This window comes from Hemitrygon akajei, chromosome 6 (assembly GCF_048418815.1).
Source record: "Hemitrygon akajei chromosome 6, sHemAka1.3, whole genome shotgun sequence".
Taxonomy (NCBI): domain Eukaryota; kingdom Metazoa; phylum Chordata; class Chondrichthyes; order Myliobatiformes; family Dasyatidae; genus Hemitrygon; species Hemitrygon akajei.
This window is the reverse complement of record NC_133129.1, coordinates 69,616,492-69,640,505: the sequence shown is the minus strand read 5'-3', so window position 1 is coordinate 69,640,505 and position 24,014 is coordinate 69,616,492. Positions and strand designations below refer to the sequence as shown.

The following is a 24,014-nucleotide window of genomic DNA, read 5'->3' as shown; positions in this document are numbered from 1 at the left end:
TGGATATGGGGTTGCAGGGGATGGGGGAGTTACCTCTCTGAAATGAGTTTTTGCAGGGTGGGATGTCTGTAGGTAGTCACTCTCAAGCAAACCATCAGAAGTACAATCAAAACAAGGATTCATCTTCTGTCTTCATTGTGACATCAGTCAGTAGAGCGCGAAAGGTTTAAAAATAGGACCGCCGTATCCAGCGGGCAGCAGAGAGAGAGGGAGGCAGAGTGATAGGGTTTGGCTCAACAGGCTTAGAGAGTAACGAGGTGAGGTAGGTTTAACTGTGTTAATTGCGGAAAGGGGGTATATGTGTGTGAGGCCAGTTTTCTGTACTCAGTGTCAGATGTGGGAGGTCCTGGAGTCTCCCGGTATCCCAGATGGCCATATCTGCACCAGGTGTCGAGCTGCAACACCTGAGGGACCAAGTTAGGGAACTAGAGTTGCAGCTCGATGACCTTCGTCTGGTCAGGGAGAGCGAGGAGGTGATAGAGAGGAGTTATAGGCAGGTGGTCATACCAAGGCCATGGGAGATGGACAATTGGGTCACAGTCAGGAGGGGGAAGGGGAAGAGTCAGGTACTAGAGAGTACCCCTGTGGCTGTACCCCTTGACCATAAGTACTCCTGTTTGAGTACTGCTGGGGCAGACAGCCTACCTGGGGGAAGTGGCCGTGGCCGTGCCTCTGGCACAGAGTCTGGCCCTGTGGCTCAGAAGGGTAGGGAAGGGAAGAGGAAGGCAGTAGTGATAGGGGACTCTATAGTTAGGGGGTCATACAGGCGATTCTGTGGATGCAGGAAAGAAACTCAGATGGTAGTTTGCCTCCCAGCTGCCAGGGTCTGGGATGTTTCAGACTGTGTCCAAGATATCCTGCTGTGGGAGGGAGAACAGCCAGAGGTCGTGGTACATATCGGTACCAATGACATAGGTAGGAAAAGGGAAGAGGTCCTGAAAAAAGACCACAGGGAGTTAGGAAGGAAGTTGAGAAGCAGGACCGCAAAGGTAGTAATCTCGGGATTACTGCCTGTGCCACGCGACAGTGAGAATAGGAACAGGATGAGGTGGAGGATAAATGCGTGGCTGAAGGATTGGAGCAGGGGGCAGAGATTCAGATTTCTGGATCATTGGGACTTCTTTTGGGGCAGGTGTGACGTGCACAAAAAGGACGGGTTGCACCTGAATCCCGGGGGACATGCCTTGGAGGGCAGGATTAAGGAAAACCCTAAGGCGTTCTACAAGTATGTGAAGAGCAAGAGGATAAGACGTGAAAGAATAAGAACTATCAAGTGTGACAGTGGGGAAGTGTGTATGGAACCGGAGGAAATAGCAGAGGTGGATCTTGGTGATTGTAGTGATGACTCTCAGCAGACTGAAAAGCTTGAGCATGTAGATATTAAGAAAGAGGATGTACTGGAGCTTTTGGAAAGCATCAAGTTGGATAAGTCGCCGGGAATGGATGAGATGTACCCCAGGCTACTGTGGGAGGCGAGGGAGGAGATTGCTGAGCCTCTGGCGATGATCTTTGAATCATCAATGGGGACAGGAGAGGTTCCCGAGGATTGGAGGGTTGCGAACGTTGTTCCTTTGTTCAAGAAAGGGAGTAGAGATAGGCCAGGAAATTATAGACCAGTGAGTCTTACCTCAGTGATTGATAATTTGATGGAGAAGATCCTGAGAGGCAGGATTTATGAACATTTGGAGAGGTATAATATGATTAGTAGTAGTCAGCATGGCTTTGTCAAGGGCAGGTCGTGCCTTACAAGCCTGATTGAATTTTTTGAGAATGTGACTAAACACATTGATGAAGGAAGAGCAGTAGATGTAGTGTATATGGATTTCAGCAAGGCATTTGATAAGGTACCCCATGCAAGACTTATTGAGAAAGTAAGGAGACATGGAACCCAAGGTAACATTGCTTTGTGGATCCAGAACTAGCTTGCCCACAGAAGGCACAGAGTGGTTGTAGACAGGTCATGTTTTGCATGGAGGTTGGTCACCAGTGGAGTGCCTCAGGGATCTGTTCTGGGACCCCTAGAAACATATAAGATTATTAAGGGATTGGACACGCTGGAGGCAGGAAGCATGTTTCTGCTGATGGGCGAGTCCAGAACTAGAGGCCACAGTTTAAGAATAAGGGGTAGGCCATTTAGAACAGAGATGCGGAAAAACTTTTTCACCCAGAGAGTGGTGGATATGTGGAATGCTGTGCCCCAGAAGGCAGTGGAGGCCAAGTCTCTGGATGCTTTCAAGAGAGAGTTAGATAGAGCTTTAAGGGATATGGGGAGAGGGCAGGAACGGGGTACTGATTGTGTATGATCAGCCATGATCACAGTGAATGGCGGTGCTGGCTAGAAGGGCTGAATGGCCTACACCTGCACCTACTGTCTATTGTCTATTGCCTAGTCTTCGTGATTTTTATAAATAACCTGGATGAGGAAGTGGAGTGATGGGTTAGTAAGTTTGCTGATGACACTAAGGTTGGAGGTGTTGTGGATAGTGTGGAGGGCTGTCAGAAGTTACAGAGGGACATTGGTATGATGCGAAACTGGGCTGAGAAGTGGCAGATGGAGTTCAACACAGATAAATGTGAGGTGGTTCATTTTGGTAGGTCAAATATGATGGCAGAATTAATGGTAAGACTCTTGGCAATGTGGAGGATCAGAGGGATCTTGGGGTCCGAGTCCATAGGACGCTCAAAGCAGCTGCGCAGGTTGACTCTGTGGTTAAGAAGGCGAATGGTGTATTGGTCTTCATCAATCGTGGAAATGAATTTAGGAGTCGAGAGGTAATGTTGCAGCTGTATAGGACTCTGGTCAGACTCCACTTGGAGTACTGTGCTCAGTTCTGGTCGCTTCACTATAGGAAGGATTTGGAAGCCATAGAAAGCGTGTGGTGGAGATTTACAAGGATTTTGCCTGGATTGGGGAGCATGCCTTATGAGAATAGGTTGAGTGAACTCAGCCTTTTCTCCTTGGAGCGACAGAGGATGAGAGGTGACCTGATAGAGGTGTGTAAGATGATGAGAGGCATTGATTGTGTGGATAGTCAGAGGTTTTTTCCCAGGGCTGAAATGGTTGCCACAAGAGGACACAGGTTTAAGGTGCTGGGGAGTAGGTACAGAGGCAATGTCAGGGGTAAGTTTTTTTACTCAGAGTGGTGAGTGTGTGGAATGGGCTGCCGGCAATGATGGTGGAGGCAGATACGATAGGGTCTTTTAAGAGACTTTTAGATATGTACATCGGAGCTTAGTAGAGGGCTATAGGTAAGCCTAGTAATTTCTAAGATAGTGACATGTTGGGCACAACTTTGTGGGCCAAAGGGCCTGTATTGTGCTGTAGATTTTCCTATGTTTTTAACTATCCCATGGTACTATTTCAAACTGGAGCAGGGTGGTCCTGAGGAATGTGTTATCTTGAATCAAGCTTTTAATTAAAACATTTTCCGCTCAGTCACTGGGAGTTCCCTGAATACAAATTGGCTGTCTTATTTCCTCGGCTCCAGCAATGACTAATTTCAGTACAGGATCATTTTACAGTACTTTGGGGTAGTAGACAATGAGGAAAACAATGTAATTCAGTTGGGAGTTGATTGGGAGTTAATTTGGAAGCTATTTCCAGAGATGCTTGGCCGCACTGGTGGGAGGCAGGCCAGTTGAGCTTTAGATTAACATTATTGTTCTGTTGATCCTCCCACTGTTTAAGGAGGCCATCTTCTTGCATTTAGACATTATAACTCCCCAACGTAATCAGCAAAACTGAAACCATATACAGTGGATTCTGGCTAACTCGGCCATCAGTTAGCTGGGGCAGCCTATCCTTTGGGACAACTCTTAAAGGACAAAAACTAATTGAGACAATAGCCCAAAATTCCCTTCGTTCATTTAGGACACTATGCCACTTAAATGGGGCAGGAAGCAGTTGCTGAACGGTTCCTAACCAGCGTCAGTCGCGTGCACTTGTATGGTTTTTAGATGCTACACTGTGCTTCGAGCAAAGAGATTTTAAACAGTGTCATTATGTCTGTTTGTCTTCAAAAAGCGCCTATTTTTGCCCCGATACTTGGTGAGAAATAAGCAGTAAAACTAGTCAGCAATGTTTGCATTGTTGCAAAGGTTTACATTCACCACATCTGTCTGCTGTTCCGCACCCACCTTAAGCGGAAAGGAATACAGTTCTTCTTTCTCAGACTGCACCTGTATCGGAGAAGGAATTCTGAGCAGTGAAGCACAGTATTACTGTCTGATTAGCAGCATCCACATACAGAGGTCATGTGGCTAGAGATCTGTGGGGAAAGGTCGGAGAGCGGAACTGATGAAACAGCTCCTTGAACTGCTGGCACAGGCCTTTGTCATTTGTACCACCCTAATATTCTTTATTTTCACTCCTGATATCCTTTCTCTGTCACAGCATATTGATGCAGCTATAAAGAAGGTTAAACAGTGGCTATATTTTATTAGGGGTTTCAGATTTGGTTTGTCAACTAAAACACTCGAAAGCTTCTGCAGGTGTACCGTGGAGAGCATTCTGACTGGCTGCATCACTGTCTGGTCTGGGGTTGGGAGCTACTGCACAGGACCAAAGTAAATTGTAGAAGGTTGTAAAAATAGTCAGCTCCATCATGGGTACTAGCCTCAAGGAGCGGTGCCATAGGAAGGCAGTGTCCATCATTAAGGACCCCCACCATCCAGGACATGCCCTCTTCTTATTGTTACCAACAGGAAGGAGGTACAGAAGCCTGAAGACACACACTCAATGATTCAAGAACAGCTTCTTCCTGTCTGCCGTCTGATTTCTAAATGGACATTGAACCCATGAACACAACCTTACTACTTTTTTATTCCTGTTTGTTTTTTTTGCACTGCTTATTTTAACTTAACTATACTGTGTGTGTGTGTGTGTGTGTGTGTGTGTGTGTGTGTGTGTGTGTGTGTGTGTGTGTGTATTCACTGTAATTCCTTTTTTTTCTATATTTATCACATTTTGCATTGTACTGCTGCTGCAAAGTTAACTAATTTCATAATGTATGCTGGTGGTATTAAACCTGATTTTGATTCTGATGTCCTAATGCAAGATCTCAGCCTAGAACACTGACCATTCCGTTGCCTCCCTGGTTACTGCTGGATCCACTGAGTACTTCCAGCAGCTTGTTTCCAGATTCCTGCATTTTCATGTTTGTGCACTGAGGGCCACCCGACTATAACCAGATGCTGGCCGTTGTGCTTTCCTTGTGTTCCCTGATGGTGGGACCATTGTAGCAAGGCTGCAGCGTGAGGTCTGGAATCCGGCTTTGTCAGCCTGGCAGCGGTGGTCAGGGTATCAGCCATTCCAGGAGTCTTCCTTCAGGCTAGGACTGAGTGCATCTTTGTCCCTGTACTTAGCAATAATCTATAGCACTGGGCGAGGTAACTCTCTGTGGTATGGGTAACAGTCAATGCAGCAGTTACTAACGGCAACCTTGAAGGATCGGATAGAGTGTGGAAATACAATTGCTGACTTGCATCCAAGTGCTTAGTGTAGTGATCCTGACCCAGGAGTTTGATTTTCACTACAACAATTTAAATTCCAGCAATTCAATACATTTAAAATCTAATACAGTACTATTAATGGTTGCCGTAGAACTAATGAAATGTTGCAAAAGCCTGTTTGGTTGGCTCATGCCCTTCAAGGAAGGAAATCTTGAGCACGTGATCCTGCGTATGTTGGAAGTCCAGAATATTGCACTCAAAATGCTGGAGGAGCTCAGCAGATCAGGCAGCATCTATGGAGAGGGCTGAGACCCTTCATCGGGACTGGAAAGGAAGGGAGAAGAAGCTAGCATAAGGAAGTGGGTGGAGGGGAAGGAGTACAAGCTGCAAGGCGATGGGTGAGACAAGGTGAGGGGGGAGGAAGATCGGTGGGATGAAGAAACCTCCTGCTTTTACACTGTCTGTCTGCTCTGTTTGCATCTCCAGAAGCAAAGTGAACTTAGCTGCCTCTGAAGTGCTCCAGCAAACTTTTCAAGGCTGATTAGGTGTGAACAATAAGTGCTGCTCTTGTGAATGAATAAAGTTGTCCTTGTGAGCTGTTGAACAAGAGAACAGAATCAACAGCATTCATCACACCCTCAGAAAAAACAAGATTCATATTTGGTTTTCATTGAGAATGAAATGGGAACTTGCATTTATATAATGCCTTTCATGACCTTCAAATTCTCAAGGGATTAAGTAGTTTTAAAATGTGATCAAGATTTTGACTATACTTTGAAAGTACTTTTGCTTTGCTGTGTGTACAGCCAGTGTACACACAGTAAGGTTCTCCTTTTAATTAATCTTTACCCTTGGCTAAACATACCATTTAGATGTTATGTAACAATGGGACATGTGATTGTTCCTATTGTTGAATTGGTAGCTGGTATTTGAGAGCAGATAGGTGCGTGATTAAGAGTTCTGGTAACACCAGTTATCTTTGTTGGCTAATGAGAAAGAGCCAGTCAGCCTGGTGCCTTACCTCCCGTAAGTAGCAAATCAAAACTACTAATGCTGGAAATTTGATACATAAGCAGAAAAGCAAGAAATACCAAGAAGGTTGGGCAACATTTGTAGATTGAGGAACTGAGTTATTGGTTAGTTTGCAGATCCTTCTAACCTGAAATGTTTGCTCCATTTTGCTTTCCATGAATACCTCCTAATCTGCTGAGTCTTTCTGGCAGTTTCTGTTTATATTTTGCCAAACCCTGATTTGTTCACTTAATAAACAGAACTCTTGCACAAACTAATGCAATGCTGCATGATGATAGAAGGGATAGTTCTTCAGAAAAACGAGTCAAGGATGTGATGAAATATGTGAAATCAAGCAGGCGAAGTCCTCCTAAGCCAACCAGTGGCGTAGTGGTATCCATACTGGACTTCAAGGCGAGTGGTCCCAGGTTCGAATCCAGCCGGCTCCTTGCACGCTTTCCATCCATGCTGGGTTGAGCATTGAGCTAGCAACTCGGCCTTGTAAAAATAAATGCTAAAGAAATGGCAAAGGGGCTGCCTGATGTGCCACAAGACGCAGAAAGGAACTCAACAACAAATTCCCCCCAGGTGCAATTGCCACCTTTTGTCCTGGCACACACTCAACTTTGCTGGATGAGGAAGTCCTATCCTACAGCTTCCCTCTGCATAGTCTGGATGGTGACTGGGTCACAGGTGGCGTAGACCACATCGCTATCAAAACATTTGACAGGGCTTTGTTAGTGATTATACAATGATCCAGTTGACTTGGCGACAGTCTCAACACTGCTTGACCAATCCTACAGTGACAAGTTTTGGTTGCTTAGAAACTCACATGCAAATTAATTCAACCGGTGCACTATAATTAGCACCATGTTGCAAGCAATTTGCTTAAAGTCTTGCAGATTCCTGTATCTGTACCTTCCCAGGGAGTTGTGGAGAAGCTTTTTGCAGTCCCCCTTTCTGGCTCCCCTGTTACCCCTTCTCTTCTCCTCACCTGCCTAATACCTCTCTCTGGTTTCCTTACCCCTTCTATTTCTCCCATGATCCACTCTTCTCTCCTATCAGATTCCTTCTACAGTCCTTTTCTCTACCTTTTCCACCTTTCACCTGTTAGTTTCATTTTATCTCCTCCCTCACCCACCCACCGTTCCCCTTACCCGGTCTCACCTATCACCTGTCAGCTTGCACTCCTTCTCCTCTGCTACATTCTTACTCTGGCATCCCCCTCCATCTTTTTCAGTCCTGATGAGGGTCTCGGCCTGAATTGTTGACTGCTTATTACCTGCAGAGTTTCTCCAACATTTTGTGTATGCTCCTCTGGATTTCCAGCATCTCTTGTGTGGAAAAGCACTGTTTGTAGGATCTGGGTATCAGTCTCAAAGCCAGAATTCATTGGCCATTCCAAATTGCCTTCCTTGTGGGAACTTGGGATGGGCTATAATCGCAGGCTGCTTGAATTGCTGCTGTCTATGAAGTGGAGACACAGTCGTGGTGGTGTTGTGTAAGGAGATCCAGGATTTTGATCCATCAAAGGAAAATTGACATAGAAGCACGTAACATTAGAAACAGAGGGAGACTATTGATCGCTCTGACCCTGCACTGTTGCACAACAGATCATGGCAAACCTGTGAGCTGTCTCTACTCATCCATCCTACTCCATTTTCACTTCACCTGCAGTTAACAAAAACATCTCAACTTTGCATTTAACACCCTTTCTTGACTTGGCATTGACCTGACTAGAGATGTACCACTTCAAAACTGAGTTGCAGTTAACAGTGATTCAATTATTCAAAGTACATTTATTATCAAAGTATGTCTGCAGTATACAGCCCTGAGATTCGTCTTCCCATAGACAGCCACAAACCACGGAACCTGTTAAAAGAAAAGCATCAAATCCCATCCCCGCATGCAAAATAAAGAACAAATCACACAAACAGTAAAGAAGAAAAACAAAAGAGCAAAAAACACAGAATGGAAAAGAAACGTTAATGGAAAGAGTTCAGGCATATTCTGGCATGGATAAAGCAGTAGCTGACTGGCAGGAGGCAAAGAGTGGGAATAAAAGGAGCCTTTTCTGGTTGGCCGCTGGTGACTAGTGGTGTAACACATGGGTCTGTGTTGGGACAGCTTCTTTTTATGTTATATGTCAATGATTTGGATGATGGAATTGATAACTTTGTTGCAAAGTTTTTGCATGATACAAAGATAGGTAGAGGGGCAGGTAGTTCTGAGGAAGTGGAGAGGCTACAGAAGGACTTGGATTAGGAGAATTGGCAAAGAAGTGGCAGATGAAATACAGTGTTGGGAAGTGTATGGCCATGCACTTTGGTAGAAGAAATGAAAGGGTAGACTATTTTCTAAATGTAGAGAAAATTCAAAAATCTAATGAGCAAAGTGACTTTGGAGTCCTTGTGCAGGATTCTCTAAAGGTTAATTTGCAGGTTGAGTTGGTGGTGAGGAAAGTAAATGCAATGTTAGCATTCATTTTAAGAGGACTAGAATATACAGACAAGGATGTAATGTTGAGACTTTATAAAGCCCTGGTGAGGCCTCACTTGGAGTATTGTGAGCAGTTCTGTGCCCCTTTATCAGGAGAGGGTTCAAAAGAGGTTCACAAAAATGATTCCAGAATTGAATGGCTTGTCGTACGAAGAGCATATGATGGCTCTGAGCCTGTATCCACTAGAATTCAGAAAAATGAGGGGTAACGTAATTGAAACCTATTGAATGTGAAAGGCCTTGATAGAGTGGATGTGGAGAGGAGGTTTCCTGTAGTGGTAGCCTCAGGGTAGAGGAATGTCCATTTAGAACAGAGATGAGGAGGAATTTCTGTAGCCAGAGGGTGGTGAATCTGTGGAACTCATTGCCAGAGACAGCAGTAGAGGCCAAGTGATTTGATGTATTTAACGTGGAGGTTGGTAGGTTCTTGATTAGTTAGAGCATCAAAGGTTATGGGGAGAAGGGAGGAGAATAGGGTTGAGAAAGATAACAAATCAGCCATGATAAAATGGCAGAGCAGACCCAAATGGCCCAATGGCTTAATTCTGCTCCTATGTCTTATGGACACTTCAATAATCTTCAATTAGTGGGATAGAAGCTGTCTTTGACCCTGGATTATGTGCTTTCAGGCCTTTATATCTTTTGCCTGAAGGGAGGGAGAGAAGAGAGAATACCTAGGGCTGTGTGAGCTTTTTGATTATGTTGGCATCTTTACTGAGACAGCAAGATCAGTCATTCAGGAGAACATTATGTAGAGATTTAGGAAGTCTTCTGCAAATAGCAGTCAAATTCTTTCCCCTTGATCCCAAGCCTTCAGCTTACCCTAAACCCTCTGTCTTCCATTAAGATGTTTCTTCCAAAATTACTCCCCTATTGGTCTTTAGGTGATCTGCCTTAACATCATCATATCACATTTTGTTTGCTGACTCTGCTGTGAAATGGCCTGAGACATTCTAACACATGAAGGGATTATATCAAAGTAATTTGTTCTTTCCTAATCTCAGCCTTACTTGGGTTTAACAGAATGCAGTGGATTTTGTGTAAAATGGTATTTTTAGACGTCACATGAGTTGCATTCAGTGCTGCTTATTCATTCTGTTTCCATCACTGTAATTATTTTGTTTGTACAGGCTCATCAAACAATGTGCAGACAATGACGGTTTTGGGACTGGGTTCTCTGGGAACGGTTGGATTCATTCTGCTTCTTGGCTATTCCGTGGCGTGGTAGGTAAAGGCATTCCATCAGAGCCAATGTCAGCTGGTTTGGGACTCGGCCTTTTCTTGCCTGTTGCTTTTGATATTGTTAAAGCGGACTACAGCAATGCATTCTTGTCTTCCCATCTTTTGTGCTGCTCCATTTCCTATGGTGAGCCAGTTCCACATTCAAAGTCAAAATCAAGTTTACTACCAGAGTACACACATGTCACCACATGCAACTCTTCTTTTTCTGTGGGCATACTGAGCAAATCTATAGAACAGTAAGTGTACACAGGATTTGTAAACTGTAAACAAACTGTGTAACTGCAGATGATAAATCTGTGAGATCACTTACCTAGAAAGGCTTCTGTCCAATGTATGGACGTCAGATCTCTTCCTGTACTCACCCCTCTTTATCACTTGTAACCTACGGGGATGTGAACACCCTGCAAGACTGCTGTGCCCTTCCAGCCCCTGCCTCTTTGCTGTTGTTTGCCCTGCCTCCATCAACCTGAATTTCCTTCTCCACTTCCCCTTAGTCCAAATACTTTACTGAGCATTTGTTTTTTCTCTCTCCCCCTCTCCCCCTCTCTCCCTCTCCCCCTCTCCCCCTCTCCCCCTCTCCCCCTCTCCCCCTCTCCCCCTCTCCCCCTCTCCCCCTCTCCCCCTCTCCCCCTCTCCCCCTCTCTCCCTCTCCCCCTCTCCCCCTCCAACCACCTTTGAGGTCCTCAACTGCTTTCCTAACTCCCTGTAGTCTTTTTTCAGGACCTCCTCCCTTTTCCTATCTATGTCGTTGGTACCAATATGTACCACAACCTCTGGCTGTTCTCCTTCCCACTTCAAGATATCGTGGACGCTATCAGAAACATCCTGGACCCTGGCACCTGGGAGGCAAATACCATCCGCATTTCTTTCCTGCATCTATAGAATCGCCTATCTGACCCCTAACTATAGAGTCCCCTATCACTGCTGCCATCCTCTTCCTTTCCCTATCCATCTGAGTCACAGGGCCAGACTCTGTGCCAGAGGCGTGACCACTGTTGATCCTTTCCCTTCTCCAGCTTGGTATCACTTTCGTCAATCACCTTTCCAGCTCTTAGCTTCATCCCACCCCCTCCGGTCTTCTCCTATCATTTCGCATTTCCCCCTCCCCCCACTACTTTCAAATCTCTTACTATCTTTCCTTTCGGTTAGTCCCGACTAAGGGTCTCGGCCCAAAACATCGACAGTGCTTCTCCTTATAGATGCTGCCTGGCCTGCTGTGTTCCACCAGCATTTTGTGTGTGTTGTTCCCTGAATTATCAGATTGTTTATGTAAGGGGGTTTCTTTCTTTATGTTACCGCGTGTGTTAATCAAAATGGCTTCTTTGTTTGTTAAAAGTAAAAATGCTTCTTTGTTATGCTGACTGGTGAGAGAGTGCTTTCTCTCGCAGGCTTGTTTGGGTTATAATTACTGATAACGAGAATTGTATTCGTTTGTTAACCAATTGGGATAGAGGTTATTCTTTCTTGTGGGTCTGTAAGCTAGTGTTGGGTGGACTTTGGGGGAGACGGCACGAGGGGGTTAGAGGGAGAAGACGCGATGTTGTAAGCTGGGTGATGGAACGGACCCCGAGCGGGGGGTCCCAGGCCCAGGGTTTTCGGCGAGGAGACGAGGACAGATTCGTGCGGGGCATCTGGTCGACCACCGTTGTTGGTCCCAGGCAGCAGGTCGAGGAGGTCGGAGGGGATCGAATGGTAGCAAGAAGATTTTGTTAACTGAGCTCTAATGGTTGTGCACGAAGTGGTTGGACTTTGATAAGTTTGGCGCCTTTTACTTATCCTTTTATTTTGTATCTCTATTAAGTACATAGCTCCAGTAAGATCTACAAAGTGTAATCATTTAATCACATATGGTGTACTGTCTGTTATTTGGCATGGTGGGGACATCACACAGAGTCTACACCAGCTGACTACCCAGTTTGGCGGGGCTGAAGGCTGCTCCCCCAGACGGAAGCAAGCCCAGCGAGCCTGAGGCTTACCAGGGGGCTACATTTAGAAATACTCGGCAGGTTTAGACAAAAGAATGTGGTAGATGTGAAATGCAGAGCAGGAGGACATATCTGGCAGTTCAGTCTGAGCATCTCCTCCACTCCCAGAGGGGGTAAAAGGGAAGGATATAAAAAATAAACTAATATTACAGGTAGATGATGCATACTCCCATATTCCTTAGTCTAGGTTTTTTAGTCTAAGTTCTCACTCACTAACTGTTCCCAGTCTTACATTGACCAGATAACCTTGTTTTCAGGTTTTCCCCAAGGCCACTCCAGGTTTATACAATCAGATGTATATCTCATTCATCCTCCCTGTAGTTTAACAAGCCTTTTTGTTCTCCATTTAAGTTCTGAAGATTATTAGCTCAATTTCACTTCCCACAGATGTGACCAGATCAGTTGAAAAGCTCTTCCTGCTTTTGTTTTAGATTTCCTGCATCCGCAGTTTTTTTACGATTATCAGATGGTCTGCTCTTCATCACAATGGTGTCTGTGACATACAAACATGAGTTACGGACAGGAATAGGGTATTCGTGCATCTGTATGTTCATAGATTATACTGCTGTCTTCCCCAGTAACCTTCCACCCTCTCACACTGTAAGGATCTATCTATCTATCTCACCTGAAAAGATAATCAAAGCCCCAGCTTTCCCAGCCCTTTGAAGAGCGAGTTCTTCTGAGAAAAGAAATCTCCTTGTCCTCATGTGCATGAACAACTCCTTATTTTCAAATAGTGATGCCTTTATTCTGGATTCTCCAGCAGAAGGAAACATGCTTTTCACTTAGTAAACACAAGGTACACTGCAGATGCTGGGGTCAAATCAACACGTACAAACAAGCTGGAGGAACTCAGCAGGTTGGGCAGCATCCGTGGAAATGAGCAGTCAACGTTTCGGGCCGAGACCCTTCATCCTGACCAAGGGTCTCATTCCGAAATGGTGACTGCTCGTTTCCACGAATGCTGCCCGACCTGCTGAGTTCCTCCAGCTTGTTTGTACGTGATGCTTTTCACCTGCACTCTGTGAAGGCCCCTCAGGATCTTAACTGTTTCGATCAAGTCTCCCCTCACTCTCTTCGGAACTGCAGCAGAAACAAATCTAGCCTCTGCTTTCTTACCAACTCAGCCATTCCAATTCCTGTCTCGTAAACCCTCCCTGAACTGCCTTCCACACGAGTAAGCTTGCTGCGTTGCATCTCAAGGTGTCCTGAATTAGAGCACCTACCTCTTCTTTGGCTGCAAAGGTTTTGGAGATGTTGAAAAATGATGTGAAAGGTGCTATGGAAATACAAGCAAATACACATGCAGGAAGTTAACTTTTACAGTTCAGTAACAACACTAAAAGCAGGTGCTTTATTATTTGCATATTAGTGAATGTACACGTCCTGAGACTGTGCTGAGTGATTACTGGAAGGACAGTAATCCCTATGCATTTCCCTGCTGTTTCCCTAACCACCTATACATCACAGCATGTGATGCATTCATCCCCATTTGATAAAAATAACATTAGCAGGCCTGTGAATGTTGTTTCTCTGGAAAAATAAATTGGCTCTTGATGGGAGACGGGATACCTTCTGGCCTGCACAGTTAATTCTGACACTGAAGATGATTAAATGAACTGAGAGTTATTTCCCCTCCTGTCCATTATTTTCTTATAAGCACCTTCCTGAATAATTAGAAATAAATATAATACCTTAAGTGCCATTATCGATTCCTTTTGCTAAAGTACTCTCCATCACCACTCCCAGTAGTAAATATCTTGTCCAGGCATCGGTAATAGAAACTTTCTAGATCCTGATGAGGTCTGTGCATATTTTGGGATACATGGCACGTAAAACTGAGAGGGAGATGAGAAATAACTTCATTTATTTTTGCTTACAGGGGTTTCAAGACAAGATAATAGCAGAGATGCCGAATATCACATGTAAGTAAGAAAATCAAAATCTAAGACCATAAGGCATAGGAGCAGAATTAGGCCATTCATTTTGAGTCTGTTTCGCCATTTGATCATGGCTGATTTATTAGCCCTCAACTACATTCTGCTGTTTTCTCTCTGTAACCTTTGATGTCCTTGATAATCAGGAGCCTAATCAAACTCCGCTTTAAGTATTATGTAATGATTTGGCCTCTGCATCCGTCTGTGGCAATGAATTCCACAGATTCACAACCTTCTGGCTACAGGAATTCCTTCTTATCTGTTGTATACTCATGTATGCTGAGCCTGTGCCCTCTGGTGTTGACTGAAAACGCCCTCTTCCCACCCTCTTCACATTCACTCTGTCTACAGTAGGTATTTCAGAATTCTATAGATTTCAATGAGATTTCCCTTCATTCTTCTAAACTCCAGTGAGTACAGGCCCAGAGCCATCAAACATTAACCCTTTCATTCCCAGGATCATTCTCTGGAACCTCCTCTGGACCCTCTCCAACACCGGCACATCCTTTCTTTAATAAAAAGACCAAAACTGCTCACAGTACTCCAAGTGCAGTCTTACCGAGGCCTTATAAAGCCTCAGCATTACATTCTTGCTTTTATATTCCAGTCTTCTCGAAATTAATGTTAACATTGCTTTTGCTTTCCTTACTACCAACTCAAACCGCACTAGGACTCTAAAGTCTCTTTGCATCTCTGATTTCTAAATTTGCTCCCCATTTAGAAAATAGTCGACACTTTAACTACTTCTACCTAAGTGCATGACCATACACTGTTTGATACTGTTTTCCATCTTCTTTGCCCATTCTTCTAATCTGTTCAAGATCTTCTGAAGACACCCTGTTTCTATGTCACTGCTTGCCCTTCCGCTTACCTTTGTACTTTACGCAATCAAGATCATTTCCTTGCATAAAGCTGAGGATATCACGAAGTGCCCTGTGGAAATTCTGATGTTCTGTGTGATATGTACCCGAGTTGAGATCAGTGGTATAGTATGCTGCAAAGCCTGTAATGTGTCTTTCGTGTAGTTATTTATAAATTTTATTTATTTATTGGGAGATGCAGCAGAGTAACAGGTCCTTCCTGCACAATGAACCCACACCACAATTACAGCTGTGTGTTCATTAACCTATTAGCACGTGCATCTTTGGAATGTGGGAGGGAACTGGAGCACCTGGAGAACGTACAAACTCCTTACAGAGGCAGAATGGAATCCATGTCACAGGTGCTGTCAGCGACACTTCTATGCACTAGTTATGCGTTCAAAGCCCCATTACTAATACCACAGTCCACAATCTCACCCATGTGGAATGAGGGAGTGTGACACTGTCAGAGGTCCCAGGATTTCGGTGAGTTTCTGTCTAGCCTGTAAGGTGAAGCTGGGAGATCCTAATGCACTGTTTTGAAGAGGAGACTGAGGGATCCCTGACAACATTGATCTCTCAATAAATCTATCAAGTAAAGCAAATTAATAGTTCATTACCACATTGTTATTAGTGGGCATTTGGTCGGGTCAACATGGTTGCTGTTTCTCCACCACGGAGGCTATACCTCAAAGTATTTCATTAGTTGTTAAGGTCTTTGGAGCTCCCCAAAGGTGTGCAAAGTATTTTTAAAATACATTTTTCCCATCTCTTCAAGATATTTAAACTTTAAAAAATATCCTATCTTCTGGGAATTGAGGACCTGAACTATAGGGAAAGACTGAATAGGTTAGGACTTTATTCCCTTAAGAATGAGGAGAGATTTGATAGAGGTATACAAAATTATGAGGGGTATAGATAGGGTAAGAGCAAGCAGACTTTTTCCACTGAGGTTGGGTGAGATTAGAACTAAAGTCACAAGCACTTAAGGGGAGCATGATGGGGGGAGGGGCGGCTGGGGAAGATCTTCTTCTCCCAGAGAGTCGTGAGGATGTAGATCACAAAGTACACTGCGGATGCTGTGGTCAAATAACACGTACAAACAAGCTGGATGAACTCAGCAGGTCAGGCAGCATCCGTTGAAAGGAACAGTCAACGTTGCGGGCCGAGACCCTTCGTCAGGACTGAAGAAGGAGGGGGCAGGGGCCCCATAAAGAAAGTGGGGGGAGGGTGGAAGGTGCCAGGTGAAAAACCAATCAGAGGAAAAATCAAGGGGTGGGGGAGGGGAAGCTGGGGGCCCCTGCCCCCTCCTTCTTTAGTCCTGACGAAGGGTCTCAGCTCGAAACGTTGACTGCTCATTTCAACGGATGCTGCCTGACCTGCTAAGTTCATCCAGCTTGTTTGTACGTGTTAGAATGTAGATCAAGCTGCCAGTGAAAGTGGTAAAAGCGAGTTTGAGGAGTTTGGATAAGTACATGGTTGGAAGGAGTATGGAGGACTGTGGTTCGGGTGCAAGTTGATGGGACTAGGAAGAATAATAGTTTGGAACAGACTGGATGGGCCAAAGGGTCTGTTTCTGAGGCGAGGTTCTTTATGACTCTGACAACTGAATAGCCCCCTGAACTAGGTTGCAGTCTGTATGTATTAGCTTCTGTTGCCCTGATCCACTGCTGTACATGATTCCATGAACGGCTTTAGAAATGGATAAGTGTCCTTTCAGGGAATTGGTTCAGGTGTCAGGGAAAGGAAAGGAATAGAGAGTATTGTGTAATATAACACAGGTAAAAGAAGTTAGGTGCTTGATTCTCAGCACAGTCCTGTTAGATTTAATAGCTGACTCTTTGCTGTAAATTTTAAACAATGTAAATTTAGTTTAAAAGACATTGGAAGGAATGTGGAAAATCGTTAATTAGGATGTGCAAGCTAGTCTGAACTTTTATTTTGTTCCCCTAATCATTGCCAGTTAGTTTCTAAGTCTTAAGGTGTATTTATATTTTTCACAAAATTGTACTCAAATATTGGTAATTTTTGGACAAGCTAGAATTGTAAAGCTCATATTTATTTGTATAATGTTTCTAAATAAAGTTAACTTAACTTCATTCCAGAGTCTTGAGAACAAAATCTAATCGGATAATCAGGGCAGAACTGAGAGACCATACATGGTTGGAAGTGTTGACTGTTTGAAGATATCTTACACTGAAGCATCGACTGTCCTCCCAACTGCATGTGAAAGAGACCACTGCAATACTCCAAAGAGCAAGGGAATTCTCAGCTTCAACCAACGCTTCAAATCAGATGAGCTTGTTGTTGACACAAGAGATTCGGTAGGTGCTGGAAATCCAGAACAACACACACAAAATGATGGAGAAACTCGCCAAGTTAGGCAGCACCTATGGAGAGGAATAAACATTTGATGTTTTGGACCGAGACCCTTCATCAGAACTGGAAAGAGGGAAGAAGCCAAAATAAGAAGGTGGGGGAGGGGAAGCCGCACATCCTGTCTGAGCCGGTTGAAACCAGGTGAGGGGGAAGGTAGGTGAGTGAGGGAGGAAAGGTGAAGTGAGAAGTTGGCAGGTGATAGGTGGAAAAGGTAAAGGGTTGAAGAAGAAATCTGATAGGAGAGGAGAGTGGACCATGGGAGAATGGGAAGGAGGAGGGACATCAGGGGAAGGTGATAGGTAGGTGAGGAGTCAAGAGAGGGTAAGAGGGAAGACAAAAAAAGGAGGTGGTGGGGGGGGGGGGGGGGGGGGGAAGAAGAAATGACCAGAAGCTGGAGAAATCAATGTTCATGCCTTGAGGTTGGAGGTTACCCAGACAGAATATGAGGTATTGCTGAGACCAGCCTCAGCGTGGCAATAGAAGAGGCCTTGGATTGACATGTCAAAATGGAAATGCAAAGTAGAATTAAAATCAGTGGCCACTCGGAAAGTCCACATTTTGTGGCGAACAGAGTAAAGGTGCTTGACGAAACAGTTCCCCAATCTACGTTGGGTCTTGAGGTAGAGGAGCACCGGACATGGTAGAAGACCCGACTGTCTTGCAGATGAAGTGTTGTCTCACCTAGAAGGTCTGTTTTGGGCCCGAGATGGTAGTGAGGGAGGAGGTGCAGAGCCAGGTGTAGCCCTTGTCCTGCTTGCAGGGACGTGGCTGAGGGCAACATCGATAGTAGAGGAAGGGAAACAGAGTTCCTTGAAGATGAAGGACATCTTGTATGTTCTGGAATGGAAAGCCTCATCCTGAGAACAGGTGAGGTGGAGTTGGAGGAACTGAAAAAAAGGAAATAACATTTTTACAAGTGATAGAGTGGAAAGAGGTATAGTCAAGATATCTGTAAAAGTCAGTAGGTTTCGAAAAGATATGAGTAAATACCAGATCTCTGTCTCCAGAGATGCATTAGTTGTTATTTGTGTGAGCTGGCTATGTCCATTTCCTAGTTTGCATCAATGACTACACTTCAAGAAGCATTAAGAAGGCTGTACAATGCTTTGTACATCTTTTACAAATAGGAGTTTCTGTTTTTTATATCATACCGTTTCTGTTTTCCAACCTGTAGGGATCTTGAATCACAAAAAGGCCTGACTCTGCTCCATCTTCCCAATGTGTTAGTCTTGCATTGGGTTTTCATGACTCTGTTTAAATTCAAGGTAGACATGAGGTGAAGAGTAACTATTAAACCTATAGGTGCCTACTGACAACTCTCTGACTTGAAGTGAGTTGAGGCAGCTTTGTGTCTATGTCTGGTTTCATAACTAATTGTCTGGATTGTGAAAATAATTTATTCAGAGAAAAGGAAGTATTTAAAGTGCAGAGGAAACTATCTTATTACCAAAGCTACAGCAGTTTTGCTCAATAAAAGTGAGGAAATCCTCTAGAAAACATAGTGGTTGAAGAATTGTCATGTGCCACCAGTGTAGGCCAAGTCACCACAGCAAAACAAGGATATGATTTGTACAAGACAGTCAAGTATATAATTCAGTTATCCCAAATCCCATTAGGACTGGCATTGTGCAATTTTTAGGATTTGGATTGAGGTAATATGTGGCAGAAACATTTCAAAGGGGGATGTAAAGAGTAAGTTTGCAGGCCTGTGGGGATTGAGCACTGGGAATGGAACAAAAGCCGCACCAAAGATATTTCATTGGCCAGTGATTATCAGACCATGCTAATGAGTTATGTCCTTGGCAATGTAAAGGCTATAAAGAATGCTATGGGTTGAGACACACTACTAATGCATCTTGTGACTAATTGGTGTGTGGGGCATGAGTTGAATGTTTACAATCTCCTGACTCATATTCAGCTCACATTATGCAGGTACCAGCATGATGCTTAAAAAAGATTATTAGCATGTGGTTACTATTTTCTGCATTCATACAGAGAACTTAAACGTAATAACCTTTTTGAATGTGACTCAGATATTACCACATTTCCAAATCTAACAATTGGACTTCTCCCAAGCACATTTGAATAATACTTGTCATGAGAAAGTCAAGCCAAATAGAGATTGTGTATTGCGACCCACCTTCTCATTAAATGCATGTCATTATTCTCCAAGTGTCTGAAGCAACACACCGTCACACCTAGAATACCCGCAGACAAGATCCTATTATTTCCTCAGGCAAGTCAGATCCTGAACAAGAAGTGTACTTGGGCCAATGTATTCCAGGCAAGATACAAAGCAATTGTGCTCTCCTATACAGTATATCAAGAGATGGTAAGGAGGCCAAGTTAGGTGATATCCTGTCCAGTCCACTGCAATTACCAGCTCTCACTTCCAGAACAGTATTAGTGGAAATCTGGAAATGAATCTCAGGGTTGGATGTGGTGACATACATGTACTTCGATAATGTACATTAATAAATTAAATTTGAACTTCACTCTTAACTTTTTCAGCGGGTGAATCATCTCCCTTTTGGCACTCCTTGTTCACGCCCAATCTCTCTGCACCTTCCAGCACTGATGTCCCTGGTACAAAACCCAATGCACTGCTTTAAATCATTGCCAATAAACCAGGAACTCTACTGATCCATCAACAGGTACCTTTTGCCTCCACAGATGTTGCCTGACCCACTGAGTTTTTTCAGTGTTCTGTTTGTTTTGTTCCAGGTTGCAACATCTGCAGTTCCTTTTGCCTTCATAGCCTGCATCAGTCTTGTTTACTGTCCCTCACCCCTCACCCCCAGATTCTACCACTCACCGGCACACTAGGAACACTTTACAGAGGCTAATTCAATAACCAGTCCTGCACTTCTTTGAGATGTAGGGAGACATAGAACTCCCGGAGGAGATCATTTATTCAAAGCTATTTGGTTAGGGGTTAGCTATTGGCCTGGAAGCAAGAGCCTCGGTTTAATCTCTTCTACGATGGTGATCACCTCCAACAGTGTAGCACTCCTTCAGTGCAAGAGGGACACACTGGATCCTATTTCACTTGACCACATAGCCTGCTGACTACAAAGCACTGCTGACATTACCCCAGCAAGCAGAAGATAAGGTGCATATCGTACAGAAAGTCGTCACAGAATGCAGCACCCTGATGTAGTATCTGGTTTAACTTGATTTCCTTTACATATTGAATGTTTCTGAAAGAACAAAGTAGCAGTTTATAATCAGAATAGTACTTCATTGTAGACTCCAATCTACAAATGCAACACACACTATGTTCAATTTCTAAACCTGACACTCTTCTGTTTGTACTTCAAAGTTTTTATGACACTGGATTCCAAGTGAGTACTATTTTGAGGCAACATTGCTGAGTGACTCAAGCTGACCATGTTCAAAGTTCACAGCAAATTTATTATCAAAGTACATATGTGTCACCGTATACAACCCTGAGATTCATTTTCTTGTGGGCATGCTCAACAAATCTATAGATTGATGACTATAACAGAATCAACGAAAGACTGCCCTACTAAGGCGGTCACGCTGAGTGCAGAAGACAACAAACTGTGCAAATGCAAAAAGAAGAAGCAATGATATAAGTAAATAAGCAAAAAATATCAAAAACATGAGACGAAGAGTCTTTGAAAGTGGGTCTGTTGGTTGTGGGAACATTTCAATAATGGGGCAAGTGAGGCTGAGTCAAGTTATCCCCTTTGGCTCAAGATCCTGATGTTTGAGGGTAGCAGCTGTTCCTGAACCTGGTGGTGAGTCCTGAGGCTCTTGTACCTTCTTCCTATGTACCAGTGCCTCAGACTTATCCATGAGCAATATGAACATCAGGGTTCTACTTTATTTGCAGGAAATGAAATGTCCCAAATGTCTCTTTATGGGGTTAATCTTCACGAGCAGGTATTAAGAAAGAGCTTGGTTATATAGTAGTGTTTTAAAGGAGGATACGGTGGTTTAGAGGCAGAAACAACAACACAGAATGTAAGGCGTTCTGCTGAAGGCATGGCTGTTAATGCTGGCATTGTAAAAATTAAGGATCAACATGAGCTTGTACCCGGGAACTCATGTTTGATCTTTGACCTCTTGTGTTCTTAAAAGAAATTCGAAAACCAACACCGGTCTTACATTCAGATTTTCCTGAGACTGGTGAAGTGACTGAGGATTACGGTAATCGTTTTGTCCATCTTGGTGCTAGGTAATGACACAAAGCAGTGGGCTGTGCCCCCTTTGTTTTGGTCTGTGATGTTAAGACGTTTTCCATTTTAATGAGTTTCTTAAATGGAGATAGTTCAGAATTTAAAGCAGTTACTGAGTGGGCATAAAAAACTATAATCAGTATTGGGAAACATACTCAAGGAAGGAAATTTGTTCCTTATCCAGTCCGATCATTTATTAAAATTGATGCACCATCAATAACTCACGCTGAGACTTAGGAAGTGAGATATCGGCTTTTATTGACTGGAAGAACAACACTACATCCTGGGAAAATGAGGGAGAGCAGCAGACCACAGTCGCCTTTATACAGGGGTCTGTGGGAGGAGCCACAGGAGCAGTCAGCAGGGTCTGTGGGAGGAGCCACAGGAGCAGTCAGACAGGTATATCTAGTTCACCACAAAAATCTTGGCACCTGGTCATTGAACTTGCCCACAGAAATGAGAGAACCGATTGTTTCCATTTTCTCAAAATACCTCCGGGATCCTTGAGCCAAGATGCTAAGTATCAAAATAATTACTTGGCAAAGCTCTGTGGAAGGTATTGATTAGTTCAGTGATGTCTCTAGATGCTTAGAACCTAACACATCAGGTGACTTTCACTTTGTTGCCAAGAATCAATTAAGTACTTGCTCTGCCACTTAACACCAACCTAATGAGGTACAGGTAGTATCTTGACAGTAACCATATGCCGCACTTTGTCTAGAGGGCTCTAGACAGGAGTGAACTACAATTCAATTGAAGCAATGTTATGTCTTCCAATTACAGAGCAATTTCTAAATGTTCACAGTTGCTGGGGAAGTCTCATTTGCCATGGATTATCAGATCAGCAATAATTGTGTTTCTATTATGCAACAAAAGCAAATTTGTAACAACAAGCTCAGGTATTAATGGAAGTATGTAATGTTGTCATCAGAAGTTGTACAAATATTCTTGTTTTACTTCATTCTTAGAACAACAGTTCAGAAAACACTCACATAATTACTACGTGTATGAAAGGAGGGAAGTGATAAACAGTTTGGGTCGATTGTAAATAGATGGTCATTGCCTGAAATATATCAGACAATGCTTGAAATCGCTCAAACATTCCTGTTCCCAAGCAAAAATGATCATTACATCACTTCTTTCCAACAGCAGCCTGAAGACCTTCACTCAGTGTTACAGGAACAGCTCCTTCCCCTCTATTTCCTGAATGGTCCCAACACTGACTAATCATTCCTCTGCTTATGCAGCAAATATTAATTTTATAATTTATAGTAATTTTGTGTCTTTGCACTGTGCTGCTGCAGCAAAACAAACATATTTCACATCACATAAGACAGTAATAATGAACTTAAGCAGCACATACCCACAATGCTGGAGGAACTCAGCAGGTGAGGCAGCATCAATGGAGGGGAATAAGTAATCGATGTTTCTAGCTGGGACCCTTCATCAGGACCAGAAAAGGAGGAGGAGGAGGCTAGTATAAGAAAGTGAGAGAGGGGCAGATTACAAGTGGGCAGCTGGTGGGTGAAATAAGGTGAGGAGGAAGGTGGGTGTGTGGGGGAGAGATGGATGAAGTGAGCATGTTGGAGGTGATAGGTAGAGAAGGTAAAGGGCTGAAGAAGAAGGAATCTGATAGGAGAGGAGAGTGTGCCATGGGAGAAAAAGAAGGAGAAGGAGAACCAGTGGGAAGCCATGGGCAGGCAAGGAGAAGAGAAGGAGCAAGAGGGGAGACAGATGGGAACGGGGAAAGAGAGAAGAGGCGGGGGGGGGGGGGGGGAAGAAATTACCAGAATTAGAGAAACTGATGTTCATGCCATTAGGTTGAAGGCTACACAGATGGATTTCGAGGTGTTGCTCCTCCAAGCTGAGAGTGGCCTCATCGCAGCAGTAGAGGTGGTCATGGACATGCTAGAAGGGGAATGGGAAGTAGCATTAAAATGGTGGCCTCCAGGAAATTCTACCTTTTGTGGCAGATGGAGTGATGGTGCTGAATAAAATGGTTCCCCAATTTGTATCAGTCTCACCGATATCGCGGAGCCCACACTGGAAATATTGGATACACTAGATGTCACCCAACCTGGACGGACTGTTTGGGGCCCTGAATAGTGGTGAAGAAGGAGGTGTAAAGCAAACTGTAGCCGTCGTCATGTTTGCAGGGTTAACTGTGGGAAGGGAGATCAGTGGGGAGGGATGAGCAGAGAGTCACATAGAGAGTGGTCCCTATGGAAAGCGGAGAATGGGGTGGGGGTATGGAAAGGTGTGTTTAGTGGTAGGATCCATTACAGATGGCGGACGCTATAGAGAATGATGTGTTGGAAACAAAGGCTTGTGGCGAGGTACGTAAGACATAACCAGTTCCCTTCCAACACCTATCTGGCAGAACTGGTCTTCACCCTCAACAGTTTCTCTTTAGGCTCTGCTACTTTCTCCATTTCCAATGTGTAG

At 44.0% G+C, this 24,014-nt stretch overlaps 1 protein-coding gene across 1 annotated transcript in view; it reads left to right on the top strand.

Annotated features, from left to right (window-relative positions):
• The window catches only part of susd1 (sushi domain containing 1), a 109,574-nt gene extending 91,999 nt beyond the window's left edge, over nt 1-17,575 (top strand). The window contains exons 16-18 of the mRNA XM_073048600.1: nt 10,092-10,185; nt 14,071-14,113; nt 17,091-17,575. Coding sequence (XP_072904701.1) covers nt 10,092-10,185; nt 14,071-14,089 — 113 coding nt within the window. The 3' untranslated portion in view covers nt 14,090-14,113; nt 17,091-17,575. The remainder of the gene's footprint in view (nt 1-10,091; nt 10,186-14,070; nt 14,114-17,090) is intronic.
• Nucleotides 17,576-24,014: the final 6,439 nt, after the last annotated feature.